The 11964-nt window shown below is 46.1% G+C and overlaps 1 protein-coding gene across 1 annotated transcript; it reads right to left on the bottom strand.

The window, feature by feature from the left end:
* Positions 1-4875: 4875 nt before the first annotated feature.
* LOC105521513 (molybdopterin synthase sulfur carrier subunit) lies at positions 4876-6172 on the bottom strand. The gene has a single exon (XM_011955732.1). The coding sequence runs from the start codon at positions 6149-6151 to the stop codon at positions 5897-5899; it is 255 nt and encodes an 84-aa protein (XP_011811122.1). The 5' UTR covers positions 6152-6172; the 3' UTR covers positions 4876-5896.
* Positions 6173-11964: the final 5792 nt, after the last annotated feature.

The raw sequence follows: 11964 nt of genomic DNA, 5'->3' as shown, positions 1-11964 counted from the left end.
GAGATTGATGGGATGGGCATGGTGGCTTTTGCCTGTCATCCTAGCACTTTGAGACACTGAGGCAGGAGATCCCTGGATGCCAGGAGTCTGAGACCAGCTTGGGCAACACAGTGAGACCCCATCTCTACGAAAAAATTTAGAAAAATAGCCAGGCGTGGTGGTGCACACCTGTGGTCCCAAGTACTCAGGAGGCTGAGGTGGGAGGATCGCTTAAGCCCAGGAGTTCAAGGCTGCAGTGAGCTATGATTGCACCACTGCACTAGAGTCTGGGCAACAGAAAGAGACCATGTCTCAAAAAAAACAAAAAACAAAACAAAACAAACAAACAAAAAAGAAAGAAAATAAAACAGAATTGATGATACTTGCTTTGATTTGGGAGAATGTATTCTGACAGGGTTTCAGAGCCAGGAGGCTGTGCTCAAGTTCCGGTTCAGTCACTTAGTAATTGTGTGCCCTTGGGAAGTCACTGAACCTCGCTGAGTCAGAGTTTCTTCATGCCTCACGTGAGTACCCCCAGCCTACCTTATAGAATTAACGAAAACTTAAATAAGGTGGTGTTTTCAATCCAGGAGCTAGAGCATAATGGGTGCTGAGTTACTACTTTTCCCTCTTAACTCATGTAGCACTTGCTACCAGAAGTAGAGTTCAGCGACGCGTCCTGCCTTGATTTGCTGATTAATGTTATGTTTGTTGGCCTTGTCTCCACAACGAGATTTTAGACTTCATAAGATCGTGGACCATGTTGCCGAGCACCATGCCCCGCACACAGTAAGCATGGAGTAAACAGTGTCCAGGCCGCGCACCGTGCCGGGCACACGGTAAGCACGGAATATAGTCTCCATGACAAGCACCAACGGCGATTCACTGATATCAGGGGAACCCACCCCCAATATTTCAATGCAGGTTCTATTTTCCATAAGTGTCGGCCGGCTGAGAAATGAAGAGAAAGAATACAAAGAGAGGAAATTCACAGCTGGGCCGCTGGGGGTGACATCACATGGTAGGACCGTGATGCCCACCTGAGCCTCAAACCAGCAAGTTTTTAATTAAGGGTTTCAAAAGGGGAAGGGGTGTAAGAGCAGAGAGTAGGTACAAAGATCACATGCTTTGAAGGGCAAAAAGCAGAACAAAGATCACATGCTTCTGAGGACACAGGACAAAAGGCAAAGCAGAACTACTGATAAGGGTCCAACAAAGACCCCAAGGCAGAGGGCAAAAGCAGAACTACTGATAAGGGTCTATGTTCAGCGGTGCACGTATTGTCTTGATAAACATCTTAAACAACAGAAAACAGGGTTCCAGAGCAGAGAACCGGTCTGACCACAAATGTACCAGGGTGGAGTTTTCCCAACCCTAGTAAGCCTGAGGGTTCTGCAGGAGACCGGGGCATATCTCAGTCCTTATCTCAACCACACAAGACAGACATTCCCGCAGAGGTCGTTTATAGACCTCTCCCCAGGAATGCATTCCTTTCCCAGGGTATTAATATTAATATTCCTTGCTAGGAAAAGAATGTAGTGATATCTCTCCTGCTTACAAGTGCATTTATAGGCTCTGCAAGAAGAAAAATACGGCCCTTTTTCCCAACCCTGCAGGCGGTCAGACCTTATGGTTGTCTTCCCTTGTTCCCTAAAAATTGCTGTTATTTTGTTCTTTTTCAAGGTGCACTGATTTCATATCGTTCAAACACACATTTTACAATCAATTTGTACAGTTAACACAATTATCACAGTGGTCCTGAGGTGACATACATCCTCAGCTTACGAAGATAACAGGATTAAGAGATTAAAGTAAAGACAGGCATAAGAAATTATAAAAATATTATTTGGGAACTGATAAATGTCCATGAAATCTTCACAATTCATGTTCCTCTGCTGTGGCTCCAGCCAGTCCCTCCATTCAGGGTCCCTGACTTCCCACAACAACTCAGACTGTGGCACTTTCTAGTTTTCTTTTAGAGACAGGGTCTTGCTGTGTCTCTCAGGCTGGAGTGCAGTGGTATGATCACGGCTCACTGAAGCCTTGACTTCCCAGGCTCAAGCGATCTTTCCACCTCAACCTCCCAAGTAGCTAGGACTACAGATGTGCACCATGGCACCTGGCTAATTTTTAAATTTTTGGTAGAGGTAGGGTCTTACTATATTGTCCAGACTAGTCTCCAATTCCTGGCCTCAAGTGATCCTTTTGCCTCGGCCTCCCAAAGTGCTGGGATTACAGCTGTGAGCCACCATGGGCAATAGCATTTTCAATGATTTAAACACAATTTGAGGAGGTGCTATATTCAGGCTTATATGTTCTGCAACTTTTCCTTTTCATGATTTCAACTTCCTGTATAACAATGTCCTGTATCTTGTGGCTACTAATAACTAGAATAATAATAGCTAACTTTATTTTGAATGTTTACTGTGTGTTTTATCTACATCACCTCATTTAATCTCCATAACAACTTGATGAGGTGATTTATTATTATTTCCACTTTACAGATGAGAAAACTGAGGCTCAGGAAAGTTAAGTAACAAGTGAACTTTCCACAGCTAGTACTGTAAGTGGGAGAACTGAGATTTAAGTCCAGGTCTTTCTGATACTGGAGTTCCTGCCCATGAGCACTCTGCTATACTGCCTCCAAAATAATGGCATGCATGCAAGCACTGGGCATGTAATAGGTACTCAGTAAAAGTTGGCTCTCTTCCTTCAATCAAGAAGTGTATCAAAGGCTGGGCACGGTGGCTCACACCTGTAATCCTAACACTTTGGAAGGCCAAGGAGGAAGGATTGTTTGAGCCCAGGAGTCTGAAAACAGCTGGGCAATATAGTGAGATGCCATCTCTACAAAACATAGAAAAAATTAGCCAAGTGTTGGTGGCACACACCTGTAGTCCCAGCTACTTGGGAGGCTGAGGTAGGAGGATCACCTGAGCCCAGGAGGCGGAGGTTGCAGTGAGCTGTGTTTGCACCGCTGTACTCCAGCCTGAGTGACAGAGTGAGACCCCGAAGCAAGCAAGTGAGGAAGCAAGCAAACAGACAAGCAAGCAAGAGAAGGAAGGAAGGAAGGAAAGAAGGAAGGAAGGAAAGAAGGAAGGAAGGAAGGAAGGTAGGGAAAAGAAGGGAGTCTAGGATGAAGTGGGCACCTGAACAGGTGACTAGGGTAGGTAAAAACCTCATCCCTGCCCTCAGGCGGTAGACACCCTCCAGTCATAAGCTCTAAGGTGCTGTAGAAAAGCCTCAGGTTCTCAGGGGTTTTCCAGCTGAGCATCTGGAAGGGTGCAGGGCAGTTCCGTGTCCAAGCACTGCAGAGCCTCATGCAACGGTGTCATCACTCAGTGCAACACTCCTGGAAGATCTGTTTCCAGGGGAGGCTACAGCTTGGCAAGGGGAATGCAAGAGTCCCTAGCCAGTCTTGGATCTCGACTTGGCATTCCCGAGAGACAGATTCTGTGTCCCCTGTCCCAGCCCTGAAACTCGCAGCCTTTGACCCAGAGGTAGAGGAGCAAGCTCTCCGTGAAGTCCTGGTCTCTGGAATCCCTTCTTTGGGGGAAAAATGACATGAACCTGCCACAGAGCCTGTTTATGAAACAAATCAAAGAGCTATTTTGAGCACTTACCCCCAGCAATCACGACAGCGTAACTTGTGTAGCTGGAACTAGGTCACCAAGTAATCTCACCAGCACCAGAAGAAATTCATCTGGGAAGGACACCAGCTTGGGGAGATGAGAGAGGAGCCCTGCCCTGGCCTGTTGTCAAGACATCCATGTTTCAAAGGACAGCTGAAGACACGACAGAGACAGGGGCTCACTATGCATTTCCTTTTAAAATCGGCAATAATCCGGCCACAGAATCAAGGTAAAGTCACCGAATCCTCTGGTTCTGGGTTCGGCATGATTGTAGCTGCTGGTAGTTGTCATGGAAACCAGCAGAGGCGTCAGATCTTAGCTCTGACAGTCACAGGAGAATCTGAACTTATTCTGTTATGAACTTTTTTTTCTTTTTCTTTTTCTTTTTTTAAATAGAAACTGTCTTGAACCTCGATAAACAGGCCCCAAAGTTTTTCCTCCGCCTGGCTTGGATATATTTCTGTTTCCGTTTTCTGGCTACGCAGAATCTAACGTCGCATCAAGAATCGGCCCTGGTGCTCTGTCAGGCGTTTCGTTGGGTCTCTTTTCAGTTACCAGAGACGGAGACCTAAATCGACCTAGGTTAGGTGAGAAAAAAAAAAGATTCATTATTGAGTAAATTATCAAAGTGATATTGAATACCTTTTTTTTACTTTTTAAATTTTTTATTTAATTCTAATTTTAAAATTTATTTTTTCATTTTATTTATTTATTTTTTCCCACAATATAGGTGGAACGACTGAAACTGGCCTTAAAACATTTGGAGACTCAAAGATGGCCTTGGGCTGGGCGTGGTGGCTCATGCCTGTAATCCCAGCACTTTGGGAGGCTGAGGCAGGAGGATCACTTGAGCCCAGGAGTTGGACACCAGTCTGGGTAACAAAAGGAGACTCCTTATCTACCAAAAATTAAAAAATAAGCCAGGTGCCGTGGCTCACACCTATAGTCCCAGCTACTCAGGAGGCTGAGGTGGGAGGATCACCTGAGTCCAGGAAGGTGAGGTTGCAGTAAACTATGATCACACCACAACACTCCAGTCTGAGTGACAGAGTGAGACCCATCGCTAAAAAGTTTTTAAAATTAGCTGGGCATGGTGGCATTTGCCTGTAGTCCCAGCTACTTGGGAGGCTGAGGCAGGAGGATCACTCGGCCCAGGGGGTTGAGGCTGCAGTGAGCTGTGATTGCGCCACTGCACTCCAGCCTGGGTGACAGAGGCAGGGTGGGAGATGACGTTAGGAGTCTCTCTGTTTGTTTGTTGTTTTTTTTTTAACTTTTGAAATCATGGGTTTTAGTTTATTATTTTTAATATATTTCTGAAAATATATAATATCAAGACTGTCTGACAAGGATTTTTTAATACTTTCCAGTTCCGCCAACATTGCTGTCATGCTGTCCCCGAACCAGGACGGGGCTGCTGAGGTGGGGGTAGTGGGGGAGTATCGCTCTGAGTCAGTTAAAGTCACTGAGGAGGGTCCATACCTCAATGTGAGTTTGAGTTACAATTAGAAATTAGTCATGGAAGGACATGTCTACCATGGACATCTTTCCTCACATTTAAATTATTCCATTTCTTTCCTACAGTCCTCCTTCTATCTTTAGTTCCATTTTAAATAACCCTTCATCCAACATACCCATTTATCTTGCTTCCTTTTTCTCCCTTTTGTCCCACTGGTATAACGTAAGAGATTGTGCTTCAGTAAACTATCCTCTTGTGGGGAGGAAAAAATCAAAATGTGATCAATGATAATAGTTGAACAAAGTTAAGATTGCAGGCTCTAAAAGCTAAGTGATTCATTGTTGGATGCCCCAAAGCACTCTGTTTCCTTTCCAAGATGATGATTCTTCGTATATTTCCTTTTGCCATATGGGCACCTTGGCTTTTAAAGTATCAATGGCATAGCTCACAGCTTCAAGAGATGCAGCTCTGTGGGCTGAGCACACAGCGCTGATTATGCTTGCTTCTGACACTGGAACCAAGCCAAGTCCATGGAACACTGCTATGTGTTTGACTGGCCATTTCTGCCTGATGTCACTACAAATCTTTTTGACTTCATTTTCCGCCATGGGTAGATACACTTCATATTCTAAGCTAATGACTTTTTTCCCTTCAAAGTTATTTCTTGTAGTCCCTACAAATAGGGATACTGCACCACAAAGCGGAGAAATCACCAACTGTGAGACTTCATCTACTGGAAATTTCTCAGTAGTAACATTTATAACCTCTTTAGATTTCTCTTCAACTTCATCCATGTCTTTCCTAGATGGCTCAAAAGCACTATCCTCCACTAATGGGGGATAACAGCAATTTCGTCTCCTGGTTGAAGCAGGAGGAGCTGATCTCCAAGCTCGACATACTCCTGATGAACAGCAAATAGTATCTGATTTCTAACATCAGCCAATCCAGGATGTCGAGTTTCTATCTCCTTCCACAGCTGCAATGCTTTTATTTCTTGCGGCACAGAAATGGTCTCTGAACGAACTCCTGTTATTTCAACACTTTTTGCAAAATACAGTACTTCAGCCTGGCACAGAGGCACCATCCCGCCTGGGACAGCTGGACCGAATCCGTCTCTCTCTGTTTTGCCATCTCTCATCTTCGAGTCCATCACCCTCTTGCTCTGTCGCCCAGGCTGGAGTGCTGTGGCCGGATCTCAGCTCACTGCAACCTCCGCCTCTCGGGCTCAAGCCATCGGTCCACCTCAACCTCCTGAGTAGCTGGGACTACAGGCACGCACTACCATGCTTGGCTAATTTTTCATGTATTTTGTAGAGATAGGACTTCACCATGTTGCCCAGGGTGGTCCCAAACACCTGGGCTCAAACAATCTGCCTGCCTCAGCCTCCCAAAGTGCTAGGAGTACGGGCATGAGCCACGGTGCCCAGCCCCATCAGACTCTAGGGCTCCCCATTGGCAAGGGATGGAGCAGGCAGCTCTGAAGTCACATCCTCACGCTCTTTCTGCTTTAGTTTAAGGGAGAGAAGTTGGCTTCGAGGATGAAAAAAATCCCAGGTGGGTTCTGATTGCCTCAGCTGGGAACAGGTGCCTGCGCCTGGGCCAGCTGCCACGTGTGAGGTGGGACTGGAGTCCTGAGGTGGGAGCCAGCAGCCCACAGCAGTCACGCGAGGGACTGGGGGAGGGCTGTGCCCTGCTCACTCCAGTCCTCTGCCCTCTGAGATAGCCAGGTGTTGGAAAGGCTGTAGAACACGAATTCCGTCTCACATGTGTATACAGACGACAGCTACATTTCTTGTTCCTTCTGGGGGTCCATACTTGTATCAGTCTAAGTCCAATCCGGAGAGAGAAATCACATCGTAATTTGAACAGAGAAAATTCAATATAAAGAATTATTTACATAGCAAGGGATAACAGCAATGAGGGGTTGGCTAGTAACAAAGAAAGGAAACTCTAGTGAACCAGCCCCAGGACTGAGAGAGCCTCCACCCGCGCCCCCGGTGGAGGTCCAGACCTGTGCAGCTGTGACTCTGAATGGCAGAGAAGTTGTTGTGGTGCCCTGTGGCACGTCCTTCTGGAAGTCTGCCCTCTGAGGTGCCAGGCGTCTTGATTGCTAGAGGCATGCTGCTATAAAACGGCGCCAGGGCTGGCGGGCCCGGGCTGGGCGGGGAGGTTCGGTCTCCTGGCTGCTGCTGGCTGCAGCCACTGTAGGAGCTGGGCACTGGAGGAACCACCAGTGAGCACCCTGGAACCCAGAGGCAAGTCAACCTCTTATCCTTCTCCAGTGTCTAACACCCTCTACTGGCAAGATTTCAGGGCTAGCTAGCCCAGGAAAAAATTGTTAAAGATCCAGATCCATTTCACAGAGTAGTCCGAAAGGGGGAATTTGGAGCTGAGAGTCCAAAATGGATAAACTGGGCTGGGCATGGCGGCTCATGCCTGTAATCCCAGCACTTTGGGAGGCCAAGGCAGGAGAATCACTTGCACCCAGGAGTTAGAGACCAGCCTGGACAACATAGTGAGATGTCTCTACAAAAAATAAAAATTAAGAAAATTGCCAGTCCTGGTGGTACATGCCTGTAGTCTCAGCTACTTGAGAGGCTGAGGCAAGAGAATAGCTTCGGCCTAGGAGTTGGGGGCTGCAGCGAGCTGTGGTAGCACCATTGCATGCCAGCACCTGGGCAACAGAGCAAGACCCTGTTGCAAAACAATTACATATATATAATGCATAATACCTAAGATAATTACTCTCTGTCAGGGAAATAGCCAGATTTTGGAAGCCATAAAGCAATGAAGTAGATATTTAGCATCAACTATGTGTTACATTTAGATTTGAATCTAACAGAAATTAGGCACTATAGATCATTGTTTAGCAGCGTGATATGATGAAAGCGAGTCTACCACATGAAGCCTCCTTTTAGATACTTCAAATCACAGGGTGGGAAGGCTTGCTTCCTCTCTAGTTACTAAAGAAATTAAATTTAAAATTATATCAATGTATCATTTTATACCTACGGGCATAAATAAAGATGATAACGCAGTGCTGGTCAAGTACTGGATACAGACGTGTGTAAACATCACTGGTGTCACTAGTTTATTACAGGGGTTCAGTCTTTTTGAAGGAACATAATAAAGCAAGAGCCTTAAAATAATATTACACTTATTCAGTAATCAAAAACCTCTGAATGTGTTTTTTATTTTTGAGACAGAGTCTCTCTCTGTCGCCCAGGCTGGAGTGCAGTAGTGCAATCTCGGCTCACTGCAAGTGCTGACTCCCAGGGTTCACACTATTCTCCTGTCTCAGCCTCCCGAGTAGCTGGGACTACAGGTGCCCGCCACCATGCCTGGCTAATTTTTTTGTATTTTTAGTAGAGACGGGGTTTTACCGCGTTAGCCAGGATGGTCTCGATCTCCTGACCTCATGATCCGCCTGCCTCCGCCTCCCAAAGTGCTGGGATTACAGGCGTGAGCCGCCGCGCCCAGCCCTCTGAATGTATTTCTAAGTTAAAAGTTCAAGGCCAGGTGCAGTGACTCATGCCTGTAATCCCAGCGCTTTGGGAGGCGGAGGTGGAAGGATCACTTGAGCCCAGGAGTTTGAGATCAGCCTGAGCAACATAGGGAGATCCTGTCTCTACAATAATTTTAAAAAATTAGCCAGGTGTGGGGGCGTGCAGCTAAGCTCCCAGCTACTTGGTAGGCTGAGGTGGGAGAATCACTTCAGTGTGGTTTGAGGCTGTGGTGAGCTGTGATCACACCACTGCTCTCCAACCTGGGCAACAGAACAAGACTCTGTGTCTAAAATGATAATACTAGTTCCAAATAAAGGTCTAACTGTACAATAATATGTATAGTAGTATTAATTTATTATAGAAAGAAAGGTAGAAAACCCAAACGTCTAATGAATAAAGAAAGGTTACAGCCAGGCTCAGTGGCTCACATCTGTAATCCCAGCGCTTTGAGAGGCTGAGGCGGGTGAATGGCTTGAGCCTAGGAGTTTGAGACCAGTCTGGGAAACAGGGAGAAACCCTGTCTTTATAAAAACTACAAATATGAGCCAGGCATAGCGGCATGGACCTGTAGTCCCAGCTACTCAAAAGGCTGAGGTGGGGGGGGATTGCCTCAGCCCAGGAGGTCAAGGCTGCCGTGAGTTGTGATCTCATCACTGCTCTTCAGCCTGGGCCACAGAGTGAGATGCTCTCTTAAAAAAAGAAAAAAAGGAATATGAGGATGAAATTAGGCAAAGTGAAGAAAATAGCAAAAAAAAAAAAAAAAAGAAGTATTATGATTATAACTATGGGGAAGAAACTTTATACACAGGTTACATGAATATACTAAAAACCACAGAATTATGCACTGGGTTTTTGAATTTTATGCTATATGAATTATATCTCAAATGTAAAAAAAAAAAAGACTACCTGAGGCCTCAGGGACATGTTAAACATTTCTGTGGTAAAGGAGGGAGATGTTTTGCTTATGTATTCTTCCAAAGTTGTTTAAATCTGAAGTTTTAAGTTGAAAGTTTGATTCTGCAGTCTCTGTCCTACTTTTTTGTAGTACGCCAAAGTTGTTCCCTCACCACACAGCCCTCAATGCGCTCACTCTACTTTTTTTTCTTTTTTTGAGATGGATCCTGCTCTGTCTCCCAGGATGGAGTGCAGTGGCGCGATCTGGGCTCACTGTAGCCACCGCCTCCTGAGTTCAAGTGATTCTTCTGGTTCAGCTTCCCGAGTAGCTGGGACTACAGGTGCCCGCCACCATGCTCGGCTAATTTTTGTACTTTTACTAAAGATGGGGTTTCACCATCTTGGCCGGGCTGGTCTTGAACTCCTGACCTTGGGATCCGCCCACCTCGGCTTCCCAAAGTGCTGGAATGACGGGCGAGCCCCGCACCCGACCGCTCACTCTGCTTCTAAGGGGTCTTCTACTCCCAGGAATCCAGAAGTCAGGCTGCAAACACCGAGCCGCGATCCCACTGGCGGGAACTGTCCCCTGGGCCAGAGTCAGGGACTCAGAGGGGCAATGGTGCTTCTGACCACGAGGGTTCATTTCCTGCAGGGAACTGTCCATCGGGGGCGGTGAGGCCCCTGGAGCGCACATATGCAGAGCCTCAGCCTCCGCTCTGAGGACTCAGCAGTCAGGGTTCTGTACACAAGGCGCTCAAGGGCTGCAGTGGAATTGGACGGGGGCGATGCAAGTGCCAGGAAAACAGGGTGCTTTTACTTAGATTGCAGATTGATTCAAGGTGGCTTTGGAGAGTGTCGGCAACATTTATGAAGATAGGGGCAAAAGCTTCCACAAGCCAATACATGGTGAAACCAACCAAATAAGGTAAATGTCATGACTATCTTCTGCATTTTGTACCCCCAAACAGGCTTTGTGTGAGCAACAAGGCTGTTTATTTCCCCTGGGTGCAGGCAGGCTGAGTCCGAAAAAGGAGTCAGCAAAGGATGGTGGGGTTATCATTAGTTCTTACAGGTTTGGGACAGGTGTACAAAGTGCTTTCTCAAGGGCGGGGGAGAATATATCGCATTAGTTCGGGTGGGGCGGGAACAAATCACAATGGTGGAATGTCATCAGTTAAGGCTATTTTCACTTCTTTTGTGGATCTTCAGTTGCTTGGGGCCATCTGGATGGATACGTGGGGTGCAGGTCACAGGAGATACGACGGCTTAGCTTGGGCTCAGAGGCCTGACAATACATGAGGAAATGGAGCTTACAGAGGTTGAGTGACTTGTCCAAGGTCACACAGCTGGCCCGAGATGGAGCTGGGCATGAGCTTAGTCCCTGGGATGACGGAGCCTGTGCTTTGCGGCATCAGCATTGCTGCAGAACAGCTTACATGTCTTACCAAAATGCTTCCTCTTTAGGAGGTGGGGCTGTGACTTGGACAAGGACACATTCTTCCCAGACCAAGGAGCGCCAACACTTAACACTTCTCATGTAATTGGAAACCAGTGAATATTGTTTGAACAGATGAATAAATGAACATCAAGTAAATAAAAGAGGCAAAGCCATCACAGCAGTCTTTAAAAAAAAAAGTGTATTTTCTGGGGATACTTAAACACTATCCCCAGAAAATACAGTTATCCTATTAATTCTAGTAACTCTCCTTGTCTCTTGGGTATGTGAACATACACTATGTGTGAATATACACGTGTGTGTGCTCCATCTACTTCTGGCCAATGTTAAGCTTACCTAGGTTAAGTAGAGTGGATACAATAGAATGGATATATTCATAGCTGCTAGATTTAGGAAGGCAGTGTTATTTTAACAGGCAACTAGCTTGCTTCTTTAGCAGTTACAATTCTATAACTGTATGATTGTTCCTTTTCTTTTTCTTCTTCTTATTTATTTATTTATTTATTTATTTTGGGAGGCTGAGGTGGCTGGATCACTTGAGCCCAGGCATTTGAGACTAGCCTGGGCAACATGGTGAAACTCTGTCTCTACAAAAAATATAAAAATTAACCAGGTATGGTGTTGCATGCGTGTAATAACAGCTACTCAGGAGGCTGAGGCGGGAGGATTGCTGGAACCCAGGAGGTTGAGGCTACAGTGAGCCCCATCATGGCACCACTGAACTCCAGCCTGGGTGACAGAGTGAGGCCCTGTCTCAAAAAAAATAAATAAATAAAACAAAAACCAAAAAACAAAAACAAAAAAACCTTGGCCAACGCTGTTTTATGTAGTTAAACTATAAATGTGATATTTTAGAACATTCAGCTGGATGTATGCCAAAGGGTAGTAGATATCCGGGGTACAGTTAATCTTGAGATATTAAGATCTTTTTTTTTTTTTGAGGTGGCGTCTCGCTCTGTCGCCCAGGCTGGAGTGCAGTGGCGCAATCTCAGCTCACTGCAAGCTCCGCCTCCCGGGTTCCCGCCATTCTCCTGCCTCAGC

The sequence above is a fragment of the Colobus angolensis genome, unplaced genomic scaffold (assembly GCF_000951035.1).
Source record: "Colobus angolensis palliatus isolate OR3802 unplaced genomic scaffold, Cang.pa_1.0 Scaffold40, whole genome shotgun sequence".
In the NCBI taxonomy this organism is placed as follows: domain Eukaryota; kingdom Metazoa; phylum Chordata; class Mammalia; order Primates; family Cercopithecidae; genus Colobus; species Colobus angolensis.
The sequence above is the reverse complement of the archived record's forward strand: the minus strand, read 5'-3'. Positions and strand labels throughout refer to the sequence as shown.

Coding starts and splice junctions, on each gene's coding strand:
- LOC105521513 (XM_011955732.1), bottom strand. CDS start 6,151: ATGGTGCCTCTGTGCCAGGCTGAAGTACTGTATTTTGCAAAAAGTGTT.